This window comes from Thrips palmi, unplaced genomic scaffold, assembly GCF_012932325.1.
Source record: "Thrips palmi isolate BJ-2018 unplaced genomic scaffold, TpBJ-2018v1 HiC_scaffold_10, whole genome shotgun sequence".
Taxonomy (NCBI): Eukaryota; Metazoa; Arthropoda; class Insecta; order Thysanoptera; family Thripidae; genus Thrips; species Thrips palmi.
In genome coordinates, this window is record NW_023144621.1 from 15,888,741 (window position 1) to 15,905,398 (window position 16,658).

Genomic DNA, 16,658 nt, shown 5'->3' on the forward strand with positions numbered 1-16,658 from the left:
CCATGGGTACTTTAACGGGTGCGTGTGGTTAAATCGAGTCCCTCCCGACGTTCTGTAATCTGTTTCTCGCCGTGTTACACCCCAGAACCCCTTCCAGCGGCGAAACTTTGGCTCCGCGCTGGCGACTGCAGCGCTGCCGACGACTGGCGGCGGCGATGCGTACCACGTCCCACGTGACTCGCCCAGCCAATCAGAGCTCAGATCCGCCTCAATTCTGGGAAATATTGTCATGTTTTCCAAAAATACTCTTGCCTTCACTGCTCGCTGAGACTCCGACCAGAGCAGACGGCCGGAGCTGCTGCGAAGGACGGCTCAAGTTTCGTTCGTCGTACGTCGTTGGAAATGTTTTCTTGTTCCAACATCCCGCGATTCGCAAGTTGTCGTGTCCGTGTGTGAGTTTGTGTGTGGTCTGTGCGCCTTCAGTCCGGCGCAAGAGTGCAGCACGAAAGGTCCTTGAGTGCACCGTCCAGGCGACTAGGTTATTCCGTGGCGCTTCGGACATGTCTGTTCTTGAGGTAGGCCTTCTTTCATCCCGACGCTCCAATCACTCGTTGTGTGTTTCGGTGTGGTGGGAACGGGTTGGGTTTCCGCAGGGTTTTCCGCGGTTTCTCGGTGTTTGGTCCCCAGCGGGGTGTCGCCACTCGCAGGGAGCGAGACAAGTGCGCTGCAGGTTGAGTTTGTTTTTTGGGTGTGTATGTGCGTGAACGTGAACAGGCTGTATTTTTAGTACGCTTATGATCCCTCGTACGGATCCCGAGTGCGTAAGTGTCATCGCACGCGCAGGGGCAGGGCAGCGGGCCTGCCTCGGCGCCTCGGCCCGGTCACCGAGACAGAGACACCTGTCTCAGTCTGGCAGCAGGTTCATCAGATCAGTTGGGGTCTTAGTTCCTCCTCTTCTGGGACCGTTGTTGGGCTGCCCGCAGTTTGGGTTTTCATGTGGGGTGCCACGGTGGGCTGAGTTGCGTACTGTGCAGATGAATTGTAAATGACCCGTCTTAGTTCTTAGACTGTGGGTTGCATAACTACGATTGTAAACTGTTGAACGTAAATCGTGTATCCTCATGTTTTGTGTGGGCTCTTTTTGTCTATTTCAATGTTGTGTGTTTAGGGGGTGGGTTTTATGTGTTGCATGGTAGGGGAACTAACTTTTCATGTTGTGTTTCCGTCACTAACTCAACAAAGTTTCTATTGAAGTCCCCCGTTGAGTTTGTAATATTTATTTGTCACAGTGATTAGTGTTAACTGGGCACATGCCTTTCTCCCTTAAGTAACCTCCTGTTTTCTTCTTTTTAATTCCAGTCCTTTTAGAGATTTTGACTCTTTGGTGATTAAATCGTGGTGCAGCCACCTATCCAAATGGATCCCCTAGGTTGGTACACACATCCTGTAGACATACTGTTTAGTTGATTAGTTTGCATGTTATTCTAAACATTGTTTTGCTGAGTGCTCAACTTATTCCATCCCTAAGTAAAGGCTCTTAAATAGTCTACCATTGGTTTAGTGAATTAGTGCAATAGTTGTCCTCAGATTGAGTGTGAAAAAATATTTGTTGTTTGATTATATTTAGTATTTCTGTTTTCTTTTTTTCTTTTTCTTTTTTTTTTATATACACCTTTGTGTTCCTTAGCTTGGGGTATATGGTATTGCTTTTGGTATCCTGTGTTAGAGTTTCATTATTTTTTAGAATAGAAGGGTAAAGGCACTTTTTGTTACTCACACCATTTCCATAATAATCTCAGCAAGCTTGAATTCCTTTTTTTTCCTGCCATTTATTTGCTGCAAAGTTGATTGACTGCCTCATCAGTTGCCTTCTTGCTTCCCTTCATACAGCATTTTATCATTGCGTTACTGTGAGTCATCCAGGCTGTGACTGTGCAGGAAGAAAGTGGGCTTGTCAGATTCATCCAAAGAACAACTGACTTTCATTTCCATGTCTGGCAATTATCTGATGGCATCTGTGTGTTTGCTAACATGAGCATTTGGTTTTTCTGTAGGAGATGAGCAACTGGGGAATGTAGGAGGCATGGATGGTGAGCCTCAACTCTCAGCAAATGGTCTGAGTGATGTCTGTAAGTGTGTCATTAAATTTTATGGGGGATGGTGATGTTGCCATTTCTTCTGTACTGTATTGGGTACTGGGGAGCAAATATGATTTATGTGTAAGTTTGTTCGTTTATGAATTTGCAGTGGATGTGATTGGAAATGATCCTGATCTTGCTGTAACCAACTCAAACACCATGTCGGTTGCGGGAAGGCATCGTCTGTCATCGGAAACGGCCCACATTGTGATTTTGGAGCAGCCTGCATCGAAGGCGATGAGATTTCGCTATGAATGCGAAGGACGTTCAGCTGGGTCCATTCCAGGAGTCAATAGCACACCAGAAAATAAAACATTTCCCACCATTCAGGTAACTTGCTTACATTTTAACTCATATTGGATTTTTTTCTGTTCTGAAAAATGCCTTAATTTTTTGTTTTGAACATTTTTTAAAAATTGTTTTTTGCTCTGTGTCAGGTTGTGGGCTACAAAGGACGTGCAGCAGTAATAGTGTCCTGCGTAACCAAAGATCCTCCCTATCGAGCACATCCCCATAATTTAGTGGGAAAAGAAGGGTGCAAGAAGGGTGTTTTTTCGCAACAAGTTCACTCCAACAACAACATGATTGTCTCTTTCTCCAACCTTGGCATTCAATGTGTCAAGAAGAGGGACATTGAGGAAGCTCTGCGAGTTCGAGAGGAGATCCGAGTTGATCCTTTCGGAAGTAAGTCTCCTAATGATTGTTTTTATTCTATAGGACATAGCACATAGTTTGGTAGCTAATCTTCTATTGAGAGCTATATTTTCTTAACATTTTTAATTTTATTTTTTCAGAGGGTTTTGCCCACAGAAGTCAGCCTACTGGTATTGATTTGAATGCTGTAAGACTCTGCTTCCAAGTATTTTTAGAAGGGCCAGAACCAAATACTTACACAAGAGCTCTAGCACCAGTTGTGTCGGACCCAATTTATGACAAGAGTGAGTATTTATTTTGTTAAAGAATCCTAATCTAGGCTTTCAGGTAACTAATGCCTTATTTGCTATTTGTTGATTAGAGGCAATGTCGGATTTGGTGATTTGCAAATTGAGTCATGCCAGTGCTCCTGCAATTGGTGGAACAGAAATGATACTTCTCTGTGAGAAAGTAGCCAAAGGTATGTTGTTTGATTTAAGATTACCTATTATTTATGGTTATTGGTTGGGACAGTTATTTTCAAGGCTTGCATCTCAAATTTGCAGAAGACATTCAAGTCAGGTTTTTTGAAGAACGGGACAATGAAGTGAAGTGGGAAGCCTATGCCAACTTCCAGCCATCCCAAGTTCACAAACAAGTTGCCATAACCTTTGAGACGCCTCGTTACGAAAGGATAGAGGTAATTTGGAGTTTCTATATCCTAGCTTTTTCTCGTTTAAAGTAGATATAACATACCTGTTCTCCTTTCTCCATTTAGTTTTCAGAGCCTGTCACCGTCTACATCCAGCTGAAGAGGCCATCTGATGGAGCGACCAGTGAACCTCACATCTTCGAAATGATACCTGTGACAGGTAGGGCGTCATATTTTAATTTCCGTAAGCCTCTGGTGAAGAAAGGGAACTACAACACATTCAGCCAAATCCTCGCTGCGGATCCTGCCATGATGACCAGCAACATTCTCTCCGGATTGACTCCTCCAACAACGCTTCCCGCTCAACCATCACCAGAAATTGTTGACTTGAGTGCTATTGAGCAGGTGGCAGTTCCTGTGGCCTCACCAGACATGCCAACAGAAGACAGCAAGCCACCAATGCCTCAGATGGTTGTCACATCAGAGCTGTTAATTGCACCAGCCCTTCAGAACTCTGATGCTGTTGTGAACATGCGTCAGAATATTGAGGAAGCAGACTATGCTGAAGTGCACAAGTGGCACAAGATTGAACCCAGCACTCCTCAAGTTGATGCCAACATGTCAGTCCTTCCTGGTATGATGACTGGTGAAGGGGAGGAGGAGTCCCTTGCCCTCAACGAGCTCATAAAGCAGGTTGGAGCTGAATTGGATGAATTTTATGCTGATTCCAAGACCAGAGCTCTTGCTGAAGCTGATCTCTGTCCCATAAAAATGGATTTACAAGACTTGCCAGATATTGATGACTTTCAAGATATGTATGATGATACTTCATACTCGAGCTTGCAAATGGCTATGAAAAATCCAATTGAATTGATGGACAGTTATGAGCAGGCCCTCTCAACACTCCCTCCATCCACACCTGTCCTTTTGCGCACTCCATGCAGCACCCCGTCCAAAAGGGAATCTCCTGAGAAGGCTCCACCGCTGCCCCCCAAGCGAGCAAAGAAGTCTCCTCAGGAGCTCCTGCCTCCACCTTTGCCTCCAGCCCCATTTAAGTCCCTCCCCTCCCCTCCTCCTGAGATCAAATCTCCCAAATCTCCTAAAACCACCTTCTTTTCCAAACTCTTTGCTAAAAAGCCAAGTCCCGAAAAGAAAAAGAATGCAAAAGTTGTTGGTCTGTCCCGAGGTAGCAGCATGCGTAGTCCATCTCGCACTCCAACTGTTCCTAGGAGTAATATGGGTGCCAGCATGGGCAATCTGTCTCGTTTCCCTGATGGGGAAGACACCATTTTTATCAGTCTGAGGGGCAGCATTGATCGGGATGAAACCCCCACTGTTCGCCCCACCATGACTGTTTCCGACCAAGAAAATAACAACATTCTTTTGAATGATGTGAACGATGTTCTTAGTGGGCTTACAGATGCTGAACAGCTTGATCTGTATACTGATATGGCTCCTCGTGCCACAGTGTCTGAGTTTGATGAAATGTCTTCATACTACAGCCCTGTTGAAGGTGGCAGAATACTGATGCCTGAGCGAGGAAAGATGGCTCTTAATACCCAAGGTGTTTGAACTTGGCTGGGCTTCGCCTTTGGGTTTAAATTTGATTCTTACTTTATATTCAGAAAATTATTTCTGAATTAAAGTCTTTGTCTTGGATTCAGGTCCAATGTTGATTGATTGCTGTTTGATTGAATTGATTGGTATTTGATGTGTGCATTTTCTGATATATTGATTGGGAAATTGTGCTTTCCCTTAGTTTGAGAAATATCTCCTTGATAGGAGTGTTGCTAAGTATTGGTCAGATTGAATGCACATGCTGAACCGCCTTGTCACTTCTACATTCTGAGTACCTCCCCTTCCTGATTTTGTTGGTTTGCTGACTAGTTGTGTATTCCTCTGTAATATTTTTTTTTTTTTTTTTCTGCGATACTTTTTAGATACTTTGCAAATGTTTTATAGTTCATTGAAATGGATCTTATTGTTATCTGTTTTGAAGAAAATATTTTATTAGCTGGAGTTTTTGCAACAATTTCAATAGATTTGAGTTTAAAATAATAGAGAAGGAGAGTATTCAGAATGCAGAGTGGTATTGGTGTTCTTATTGATTGATTGAAATAGTTAAAGGCTATAAATCAAATCTTCCATGTGAGGATTTGTTGTGAGAGGTTGGGAGTGAAACTTCCCAACCAGGCACATCCAATTTTGATGTTGCATTTGAAAGGAAGAGCTGTGCTCTGTTTTTGTTGTTGATTTAATGAGAGCTTGTGGTTCTCTCCATGTTTGATTGTGTAGTGAATCTGTCAATGAGGATGCACTTATGCATGGCTCATTTAAAAACCGTTTTTGTTAGTTTATTGTTCTATGGTTGTTCAGTTGCTTGAAACCTGAAGACTTGTCTTAATTTATTGTTTTATATTGAAAGTTTGTTTGAAACCAAGGATGCTTGATCAATGTTAAGCTTTTGTTTTGGTTCAATTTTTATTGTTCGATTAGAATGAGTCCTGCGTGCTCCATAAACCTGCTTTACACAGGTTTGATTGAACTGATTTGTGAAGCTAAAAGTTCTCTTAAGTTGAGCATTAGTTCTAATGCTGCTTCCCAGTGCATTTTATTCGTATTTTCTGTTCCTCTAACCTTGTCTATGAAGTTGAGTGTGGAACCATTTTTGCACATTTTACCCCATTTTTGTAAGCAGGACCTTGCTTTTATTTTGTATTCTTTTTCATGGTGAATTTTGATTATGAACTTTAGGACCAGAGTTTGTGAGAGTATGACTATATGCTGAAGGTTAAATGCTAAGCAATGCCTTCATATTTTACGTCAGTGTAAAAGTTAACACAAACTTCAGTAGAAATGCTTCTGACCTATTTGTAGAACGAACACAAGTAAGGTTCATTTACCTTCCACTTACACTGTGCAATGTGTTGGTAGAACCATTTGATACCTCAATCACTCTGTGAAACCAAATTTTGAACAAGTCTGATATCCGCCCGGTTCGTGTATTTGTACTCACACTTAGTTACCATAGCATGGTATTTTTTATACTTGTGATCATTATTGGTAAGGAATTTTAAGTGCCTAATAATTTTGATGATTGTTGGCTTGTAACTTGCAGTGGCTGGTTATTGAATTATTCTAGTCCTTTTGTGCTGTTAATTGTTACCTTTTCTAGTCATTTTAGATTTATTGTCCATGTTGATCTTTGTTACTGTGTTCTTACTAACTTGTTTTTGTTGACCTTTGTTTTCATTTGTATTGCTTACTTCCTTGCTGTAACAATTACTTTGTTACTTCTATTTTAATGTTATGATTTTCAACCTTTTTTCTTATTTTTGTCCATAGGAAAGCGGCAGAGGATTGATAATAGTAATAAGAGGCATTGGGGGGACGATGATTCACCATTGAGGAATGATAGTGAGTACCGTCATATCTTTGGTTTTCGGGTGCTCATGGGTATCTGCCTCTCATGGTGTTGGGTCTAGTGGTGGTGGTATTTGGATTCTGTGGAAACACAAGTTGCCTCTTGATTTTGTCTAATATTCTTTAAATATTCTCTTTATTTTTGGTCTTGTCTGTAGAATCACACAAAATTAAGTTCAGTGAACAATGAACTTTTGGTGCTGACACAATTGTAGGTCTTGCACACATAATCAATAAAGTAAGCAGAAAGTAGAATCGTATTTTGTAAAAAAAAGTTCCTGAAACTTGAACTGCTTTTGATAATCGTAATTTAGGTATTTAGTGAAATTCAATTGTCTTAAGTAACAGGCTGGTCCTTCACTCCTATTTTCACATATTTGGCCGATCTTCTTGGGTAAATACTCAATCAAGATTCCGGAGAAAATTCCGGCTGGGGCATTGTTAAAATGTACTGAATTGAACATACACATTTGTATATTTCTCTATGATAAGAATAGTTTTAGAGAATACCAAATAACATATTTAAAACTATGTGGCACTTGTGTTTCACTTGATTATTGATATAGGATGAATTTAGAGCCATCACTTCTTCTATTAGCTGTTCTACAGCAATATTTATAGCAATAATGCCCCTTTGATACAAAGCACAAAAGCTTAATTTGTGATGTTTTTCTAAAATTTCGTGTCGTGAATGGACATGGGTTCAGTACGGTAGTTGGTATGGTCTTCAGACGACAAGTCTGACTTGGTGGCTTTACACAAGCCATTACGATCAGGGTAAACAGTTTGTGACTATTGTGATAGTTTTGCATGGTGTACTGGGATTGTTCATGATTTCATTTTGCATAAAGATGGATGTGCTACCTTGGTGGCCTTGCTTCATGCCTCACTTCTGTTGCAATTATGCTCAATAGCTACACATTTCAATATAGGGATAGGTTCGTGATTCTTTTTTATCGGAATCTGCTTGTAACTTGCAGTATTTTCTTATGTTGAAAGTTGAGCACAAATTTAGGATTTGAGATCATCAATAGTTAACTATTTCAGTTCTATAGTCCCCCTCTCCCACCCACCCACCCCCACCCTAAAAATTAATCACTTTCCACTTCGTGCCTTGCAAATTGTTTTAAACCTTTGTTCTAAATTAAGATTCAAGATGTTATTTATAGGAAATATATCTTTCTCACCACATTTTTACTGAGAAACAGTTATGCATTCTGCTACATACATCATTTAAGGGATGTCCTGTAGTACAATTGGTTTGTAGATTTTAAAAAATTTCAGCAATTGTGTAGCGATTTGCAATTTTATATTGATGCACAAGGTGGTCTAATATAAAATGATAGGACATTGCCTCATAAACATTCTGGGATTTGGTTTTCTTACTTTCAATTTGTATATAATTTGGCAAAAGAAAAAAGGAAAAAAAATAGTCTGCATCGGGCATTTGTCTTTTAATTTAAATTCTTGTTTAACTGCTGTTGGCTTTCACTGAAGTCCATCTTTCTGTATGTCTCTCTGCTTTTGGTGTCTTGGGTGTGGGCCTGATCTCGCTGGAAGAGTCTGTTTCACACATTCATTGCTGACGAAAAATTTATGCTTATTCTGTTTGAAGTTCTGTTGTGCATGTCAACCAGTATTACAGTTTGATCTGTGGAAATTTTAGGAGTAGATGGGAGAGTATAAGTTCTTCAGATTTTTAAAAAATGTGTTATTGCGTTCATTTATTCTATTTTAAGCTGTATTAAATTGTTTAACTGGAAACGAGTGGAGTTTTCTTCATTCGTATTGTTTGGGAGCATTCAACTAGTGAAGGGAGACTTCTGTAACTGTCATCCCATTTGTTGATGCTGTTGTACAATCATACAGCTTATGATCAATGAATTCACAGCCATTTCCTTCACTGTCCTCAATTTCTGCAATACATATTTCTTTCAATTCTTGTAACTTGCCTTCACAAAGTCCCATATATCTTGGATTTGGTTTCTGCTTTATTGTTTTCTGGAATTATCATACAGTTTGTTTTGTGTCTTAATTCTTGAAGAGCACCTGATGCCCTACAACTTCCGTTATCCTCATATCTCTGTTTTATTTGTGGAAAATGCCAGTGTGTTAGATTATTTATGCTGCTTGGATCATTAAATGTGACTTTTTAAAAATTTGTTTCTTCTCTTCTTTCTGTATCTCCCATTAGTACTTACTTCAAATTTTATCTTTTTTTTCTGAAAAAACACACCGAAGAAAGAAAACTAATTTGCATTCACAATCTTTTCAATTCAAGTAAATAGTTGGCTCATCTAGACCTACAAGCTCTTGGATTTTTAAACATTTGGTGGTGGTTGTAGGTTTCAACATATGGAAAAGGTATGGTCGAACATGTGAGTGTTATCTGTGGCATTCTACTGTCGCTTTCTCATTTGTCTTTCTTTGTAGATAGTTGTGAAGTCTTAGTTGCTTCTGAGTTTTCTGCTTTCTTGCTTCCACCCATGCTTTCACTTACATGTTCACTTATGGCTTTGGGTTTGCACGTGAGTCTAGTCAAGTGCGTCGTCTAGTTCTAAAATGTTGTTTCACCTCATTCATTTCTATTGCCTGGTAGCTGGATAATGTTTGTGTTTCAGAGGAGCTAAAACCATTTTGTCCATCATTTCCATGACTTTTGTGTCACACTACCATACTTTCTAGTGTTAGTTGGTTACATCCCACTGTTAAATTACATGCTCTTCTTTGTCTTTAGGACCGCATGCTGCCTTGAATGAGCTCAGGATCAAACAGGAGCCTGCTGGTAAGAAGCTCAACATGAATTTGGAACTTGAATCCTTACATTGGGTGGTTTCACCTGTGCTCTGCCTTCTAAAGTCAAGAGGTGTAACCTGAACCCAAATGAAATGGTTTTCTCTTCCGATTTCAGACCGCAGCCCCCAGATGTTCTACCCGTCCAACTTGTCACCCCTGTACATGGGGCAGGGGCAGTCCCCCCAGCCAACGCCCATCAACAGTCCACAGATGCAAGTGCGGCGCACTCCTTCCCCTGCCGAATTCAAGCCAAACTCTCCGTACATGTTCACTGGGCACGCGTACGGTGCTCCGTCTTCGCAGCCGACTGGCCTCGTGGGCCATCCGTCCAGCCAGCCCTCGCCTGGGCCTGGGCCTTCGCCATCCATCACTCTCCAGCGAAATGTCCTGCTGGCCGGAGGAACATGCATCCCTGGTGCCAGCTTTTCACCTGACCCGGTAAGCCCATGTTCTGATCTTGGTGGAAATTTGTTTGTTGTCCTGTAGTTTTGTTACGCTAAGTGAGGGGAAAGTAAGTTGCAAAGTCTTTGAGTTGGTTCTGATTTTAAAATTGGTTTGTTTCTCCTTCAGTTACATGGGGGGCCTAGTGGAATGCAGCCTGGAGTGGGAGGCGGCTTACAACAAGGTTTCCCTGGAATGGTGGACACAGTCAACATGGGCCATGCAATGGGTGGAATGCCACAACCAGATTACATGCATGGAAACCCATCACCTCTTGCCTATGAACAACAGGGTCAGACCTATACTACGTTGACGAATGCCATGAATGGAGGAGGAATTCAGCCATATCAAAATGAACCTTTCTCTCAACATTTCCCTCAAGGAACAGTGTCATTTGAGCAAGAAGTGAACTCGAGTGATCTTGTCCGACCTATAAGTAATTGGGATGGAAATATTGGGAATCTTTCCGATAATATATCTAATATCAACTTGACAATGTCGGAGACAGGACCTAGCTGAAGTTAAGTGAACAAAAAACACCAAGACAAAGTGTGTGTCACCCACTTTTACTGTAAGGATTTTGTGCTAACATTAGCAGGGTATTTTGCATCACATTAGATAATACAGGCAACCCAATATCTGTTTCTTTCTTGTCATGGTGCCGCTTTTTCATTCTATAAGACTGTTTTGGGTGTGTTTATTTTGCTCAAGAAGTATGCATCTCATCCATGACAAATTTTGCTGCAGTGTTTATATTTGTTAATTTTGTTGAGTCATGTGTTACATTTTAATGGAGCAGTAGGCATGCTATCACATTCAATGAACTGTTTTCAGGACATCTTTGACTCCCTTGCTAAGGGTGGAAATGAAATTTCCTTAATTTGATGCTCCCTTCAAAATATGTACTTAAGAATTGTGTTGCTCAAATGTGTTTTGTGAATTGATTTATCTTTTTTTATCTGTTCTTAAAATTTACCCAGTACATAATTTTTGTAATTTTTTATTTTTCAAATCAAGGACTTAAGTGTTGCTATTTTGTCAGTCGCCAAGCTGTTGACTTGGCTGTTCGAGGAATGAAAAGATATGTTGTGGTGTCAAGCAATTGCAGTAGTTTAATTGTGATGAAAATTGTATGAAGGATTGGTAATTCCTGCTAGAATCTTGTACAGATCTCTGCTTTTGACGACAGTTTTAATGTTACCTAGTGGTTGGAGGCTAAAGATTCTCCAACAAACTCAAATATATATTTTCATAAATGTACTTTCTACTTAGCCCGCGGATATTAATAAGTTTGTAACATGAATCAATTTTAAGGTGAGATCACCTTTTTTGGACTTTTCACTGTAAATGTAATTTATAGATCTTGTATATCATCCATCAGTCATCATGGCCTTTAAATAGAAAAGAATCTCATATTCCATATCTGCTGGTTCAGTATTTGCTTATTACAGAAGTCTTTTATAATTTTTATTTTGACTGGCCGTTGCATTATTCTAATCAGTGGTTCGCTATTTCTTCAGACAGTCATGGCTTCACTTCATTTGTAGCATATGATATTATGAACAAAATGTTAACAAACTCTTCATTGAAATTTGAATGTTATGTTAAGTTGAAAGTTACTGTCTTGTTTTTGCTGTCTTGGAAGCACACTGTTTGCTTGCCATGTATAAATCCTGCTGTACCTGAAAAATTATTTTGTTAATTTTCTTTTTTGTAAGTTTATTTCTAAGTACATTTAGTATTGTTAATTTTCACTCACAAAGTAAACCTGTTATATCTTTTAAGATCTTTGTATTTGTGTAGTAAACATTGTCGTCATCAAGCCAATTTCAGTCCGATTTGACCATGGGACATCTTACTTACGATGTTATGACTGGGTTTTTAATTTGCTAGATTAAAAATCAGTATTACATTCAACATTGATTTTGCTTCTTCAATGTTCTACTTATTTGAAAGTGTGCCTTTTGTGAGTTAATTCTACATGAAGTCTGTTGTTTGATTTTGATAAATATTTTATTGTATTTCCAACAAGGAAGAGCTGTGAAGTTGATGTATCTGTTGATGTTCTATTTTATATTTTACTGTTATTTGTGTTAAGGTAGTCAGAGCATGAATTTCGAAGCATTTAGTTTCAACAATGAGCGTGGTTTCTCATTTTCAATGACATTGATGTCATTCCCTCCTTGCTTGGAAAAAATTGTCACACCTCTCTTAAGCTTATGTTGCACTGCTTTTTGTTATGACTTTTTCAATCTGAGGTTGGCAGGCACCAGGAATCCTTCCATGTGATCAATAAATACGAATGACAAACTGTCATCATTATGCTATAATGTATGTATATATCTTAAACTTGTTACGTGTATGAGATTGGTACAATTTAACCCTGGTTCTTAGAAGACCCCTCATTCTTTTGTTGTTTGGTTAAAACTCTTTTTGTAAATTTTATTACTTTATTTCAGTTTTACCAAGTACTATGCTCTGTTGCAAGTGATATAGAACTCAATGTAAAATGGTGGTATTTTATCCCCAGTCTTTGTGATATGGAATCTATGATCTTTTTACAGACGTGTTTTTTTTATGAACATATATGACCTTTGTTTTTACACAAAATTGTTACTTTTTAAAGACTTGTAGCTTAAATAAAAATAATGCTAAAAAGTTGTGAAATTTTCCTTTCGTTTTCTACCTTTTCAGCCCGAAAAGTGGCGTTTTGCAAGTGGAAGCATCTGACGTCTGATGTTGACCCCTCTGTCCAAGTTTCGGAGGGTGTCCAGTGGGTTGCCTGTATCCTCGGGCGCTGAGAGGGTGGCTTGAAAAGGTTGTGCAGGGTGTGTCGGAAAGACTCAGTCTCTCCCCAGGAGTGCGTCGAGAGTCCGAGTCCACTCGCCTCGAGGCTGAGGCATGCTGATTCCCTGCTTTGCGAGGGCAGCGCAGCGGGAAAAGGGAAGACCTGCATCGGGGCTCGCCGCGCCGCGCCGCGGAGGCGGGGAACCGCGTCCACGCGATGCGATGCCCAGGGCTGCCCTGGGCCTGGGCCTGACCAAGTGGGCCGGGGCGGCCGGGGCCTAGTTTGCAGAATCACGTGGGGCAGCGGCATCGGGCATCCGATCCAAATCCAAACTCACAGTCATCACTTGCAACCCGAAGCTGGAGGCTAGAGGGGCTAGAGGGGCTGGCTAGAGCAACAACTGACGACTCGGGGAGCGGCAAGCGTCTCTTGGCAGCGCCAGCACGCCAGCCAGCTGCAGCCGTCGCTTGCAGTTGCAGGAGTTGCAGAAGCTTCCCTTTTTCATGCCGTCTCTCTCGCGCCCAGCGCGAGCGACAAGGACGGGGAGACCGTTGGGTGCCGAACAGCGCGAGCAGGCAGCAGACTGATGCCGAGAGTCATTTTCGTCGCTCTGTCTCTCTCGCACTCATTGGGCGAAGAAAAAGGCTCTCGGAATCAGTCTGCTGGGGGTGAGGGGGCGAGGGATGAAGCGGGAAGGGAGGTCTGGGTCTCGTCGGTCTCGTCCCGGCGACGCTGCTCTGCTCCGCTCCCTCTGCTCCCCACCCTCCGAGGCCGCGGCTGCCTCCTTCGCGACGACGCGGACGCAGCCCGCTGCACCGCGGCGCCCCAACTCGAGTGCGCCGGCGTGCACGTTGCGTGAGTTCAGCCGTTCAGCGCAGTGCAGCGTGCAGCGCAACACGCGCGTGCATCTGCCGCCGCGCCGCCAAGTGAACAAGGCGGACGGCCATGTCGTGGTGGAGGCAGAGCCAGGGCCAGAGCCAGAGGCATGCAAATTTGATTTTGAGTGGGAGCGGTGGGTGCCCGCCGTGCCGGCGTGGAGTGGACGGCGCCCTTTCCTGACTCCACCGCGCCGTGCCGCCACGCCACACGTAGCAGCAGCAGGTCGTAATCTAGTCGGCCAGCCGCGCTAGCCGCGCCCGTCCCTTTATCCCTGTATCCCTTTCGCCTTCCCTTCATTTCCTCTTTTCCTCCTATTCTATCTTGCAGCGGGGCAAGCGAAGCCTGGCGAAGCGCTGCATCTGCCGCGCCGCGTCGCGCCGCTCCCGCCGCACCGCGCCGCCCGTCCGTCTGTCTGCTGTCTGTCTATCTGCCCGAGGGACGCGGCGCGGCAAGAGGCGGGCGGCAAGCCTGCTGCGGCGCGGCGCGGCGGACGCAGCGCGGCGGCGCGGCGCGACGCGGCGGGCGGCAGAGCAGCGCGGTGGGGCGGGTGGAGGGAGGGGCGGGAGGAACGGGCGACGCGGTGCGGCAGGTGAACGGGTAGGGCCGGGGGCCGTCCGCAAACAAGCCAGGTCCTCCTCCCTCCCCAAGGGGCCGAGGGTCGAGGGCTGCCCGCGACCTTAGGGGGCCGTCACAAAGCGTCCAGGCCCGGCAAGCTGATCACGCGCACCGCTTCCGACGCGGTCTCTCTCGCTCTGGCGCGACGTCGCGTAGGGGTGCGAGAGAGACACCGCGACGAGGACCAGCCTGCTGAGTGACGTGCACCGGTCTCGGTGTTTACAGACGCCCCCGAACCGCCTTGGGAACGGCGGCCACGCCGAGTAGCACGTTCGGTTGGAGGTTGGACGCAAGTCAGTCCTGAGGGCGAGGGCCGCCCCGCCCCGCCCCGCCCCGCCAGGGAGCGCCATGAGGCGTGTGAGGACCGCGATGGCCACTGCAGCGGCGGGGCGGGGCGGGGCGAACGCGAAGAAGGGCGTGAGAGCCCAGGCCGGAACTTGAGGTGGCGTGCCGTGTAGCCGCGTGCCGGTGCAGCACGGCGTGCACGGCGTGCAGCCTGCTACACCACACTGGAGAAGTGGAGTGGCCGCGGACTGTGGACACGGTGCCCGCCGTGCAGGCCGTGCAGGCCGTGCCCCCCCGCGTGGGGCGGGCGTGTGCAGCCGGCCATCTCGGCGTGGCGGCGAGGCCCAGGAGGCGCTGTCGCTTGTCGCGTATCATCATCACGGCTTCGAGAAAAAGCCAGGAAAGCGATTCATTCCTGGCCGCGGCGCTGCGGCACTGGCCGGCGTCGTGGTCGCCCAGCCCCGGCCAGCCCGTCCACCTTGACTTCTGTCACGGCCTCCGCGGCCAGGTCCGCGAGGACGGGGGGAGGACGTCGGCGCCAGCCACGTGACCCTCACGACGTCTCCCGACGGTCGCGGGACTGAAACGGGCAGCGGCGCCAGAGTAGTAATGGGGGGTTTGGGTGTCGAATCCCCATGTCGAATCCCCATCGGGCGCGCAAGGCGCGTGGGTCCGCCGACAGCGAAAGCAAGAGCGAGAAACGAACCCCCTTTGAGCCACGCGGGTCGAAACATGAAAACTGTAAAAATGTGGCGTGTGAGTGTTGAGGTTAGGGCGTCGACGACTTCCCTCGTGCCCTCCCCTCCCTCCGCGCTGTCCGCTCCAAGCTGTCCGCGCTCCCCGACTTCCCCTTCCCCGCCGCCCACGCCGCGTGCTCGCAGGGCACGGGGAGCACGGGCGCAACGGGCCCCTGGGTGCCTCTGGGGCCCCGAGACGAGACGTGCACCCCGTGACCCCTCACCCCTCGACTTCCTCGTAGCGCTCCTGCTTTCGCATTGGCCGGCGAGGGCGAGGTGGACACCGAGCGACCGATCCTCGCGATGGATCAACATCGATTCGAACCTACCGGTGCCATCAACGCCATGGGTGCCATGGACGCCATGGGCCATGGCATGATGAAACGATCGCCGTGACTCGGCACGTCATGGCGGAGGGCGGCATGGCGTCGGCATGGCGTCGGCATGGCCGCGGCGCGCGGTGCAGGGACCCTCGCCTCGCGCGCCTCGCCGGCCGGCGTGGCCGCGCTCCGCGGCACCGCGCCGCGGCCGCGCCGCTGTGGCCGCGCGTGCGCAGAGCGGGCAGAGCGCGGTGACGTCACGGCCTGCCATTGGTCCGCGGCTCGCTAGCCTCGCGGCAGGGCGCGGGCCCCTCTTCGGCCGCTTCGGCCCCGCGGAAAGCCGCGGCCGGCGCGATGGAGAGGCACGGCGTCGCGAAGGAGTGCGACGGAGACGACCTGACCGCCGCGTACCGCCGCGGGGCCGCTAGCCTCGCAGCGTGCTCGGGCCGTTCGAACGAGCCCGCCATATCGATTGGGCGCGGCGCGCGGCGCTCTCAAACGCGCGGGCTGGAGGGCCAGGGCCAGATCGACGCCGGGTCATGAATGCAGCATGACGCGAAACATGAACCGCGGCACAGTGTCAACCAAGAGGTGCGCTGGGCGACGTGGCGACGTCGTCGACGCCGTGGTCCCGGACCGCGTCCTGTTTGCCTAAAGGCGTGGCGCCACCGGGGATGTGTCCGTGCCTTATCGCGGCGGTCCTAACCTCCAAGCCGGCTGCACGGCACTGCAGGGCAATGCAGGGCAATGCAGGCAGGGCATCGGCTGTCTTTATTCCAGTGTAGCGGACAGGGAAATCGGAAAAAGGCGCAGACTGGACGGGGCCGTCCTGCGCTCTGCCTGCTCTGCCCCAGCGAGTCCGAAGGATCGTTTCTTTGTCTCTCTCGCACCGCTGCGGGACGCCCCGTTGGTGCGACAGAGAGAGAGAGTGAGAGCGACGAAACGGCCGGCGGCTCGCTGGCGGCGCCGGCGCGTCGTGGGCGGCGACCGGAAAAGCGACCCCGCCTTCCC

At 46.5% G+C, this 16,658-nt stretch overlaps 1 protein-coding gene across 4 annotated transcripts; it reads left to right on the forward strand.

Moving 5' to 3' along the window:
- Positions 1-227: 227 nt before the first annotated feature.
- LOC117647666 (embryonic polarity protein dorsal-like) lies at positions 228-12,684 on the forward strand. 4 transcript variants are annotated; one of them, XM_034389573.1, is made up of 13 exons: positions 232-515; positions 1,300-1,369; positions 1,995-2,069; positions 2,188-2,408; positions 2,516-2,762; positions 2,873-3,016; positions 3,094-3,192; positions 3,278-3,411; positions 3,490-3,583; positions 6,709-6,780; positions 9,524-9,571; positions 9,698-10,020; positions 10,153-12,684. In XM_034389573.1, the coding sequence occupies exons 2-13, from the start codon at positions 1,357-1,359 to the stop codon at positions 10,540-10,542; spliced, it is 1,860 nt and encodes a 619-aa protein (XP_034245464.1). In that variant the 5' UTR covers positions 232-515; positions 1,300-1,356; the 3' UTR covers positions 10,543-12,684. The 4 variants fall into 4 exon arrangements, with proteins under 4 accessions (XP_034245441.1, XP_034245450.1, XP_034245457.1 ...); XM_034389550.1 differs by lacking the exons at positions 9,698-10,020; positions 10,153-12,684 and having other exon boundaries at positions 228-515; positions 3,490-6,780; XM_034389559.1 differs by lacking the exons at positions 1,300-1,369; positions 9,698-10,020; positions 10,153-12,684 and having other exon boundaries at positions 228-515; positions 3,490-6,780.
- Positions 12,685-16,658: the final 3,974 nt, after the last annotated feature.

Excerpts from the sequence above, each read along its gene's own strand:
- LOC117647666 (XM_034389550.1), top strand. Across the intron at positions 2,409-2,515 it reads AAACATTTCCCACCATTCAG|GTTGTGGGCTACAAAGGACG; the intron begins GTAACTTGCTTA and ends GCTCTGTGTCAG. Across the intron at positions 3,193-3,277 it reads CTGTGAGAAAGTAGCCAAAG|AAGACATTCAAGTCAGGTTT; the intron begins GTATGTTGTTTG and ends TCAAATTTGCAG.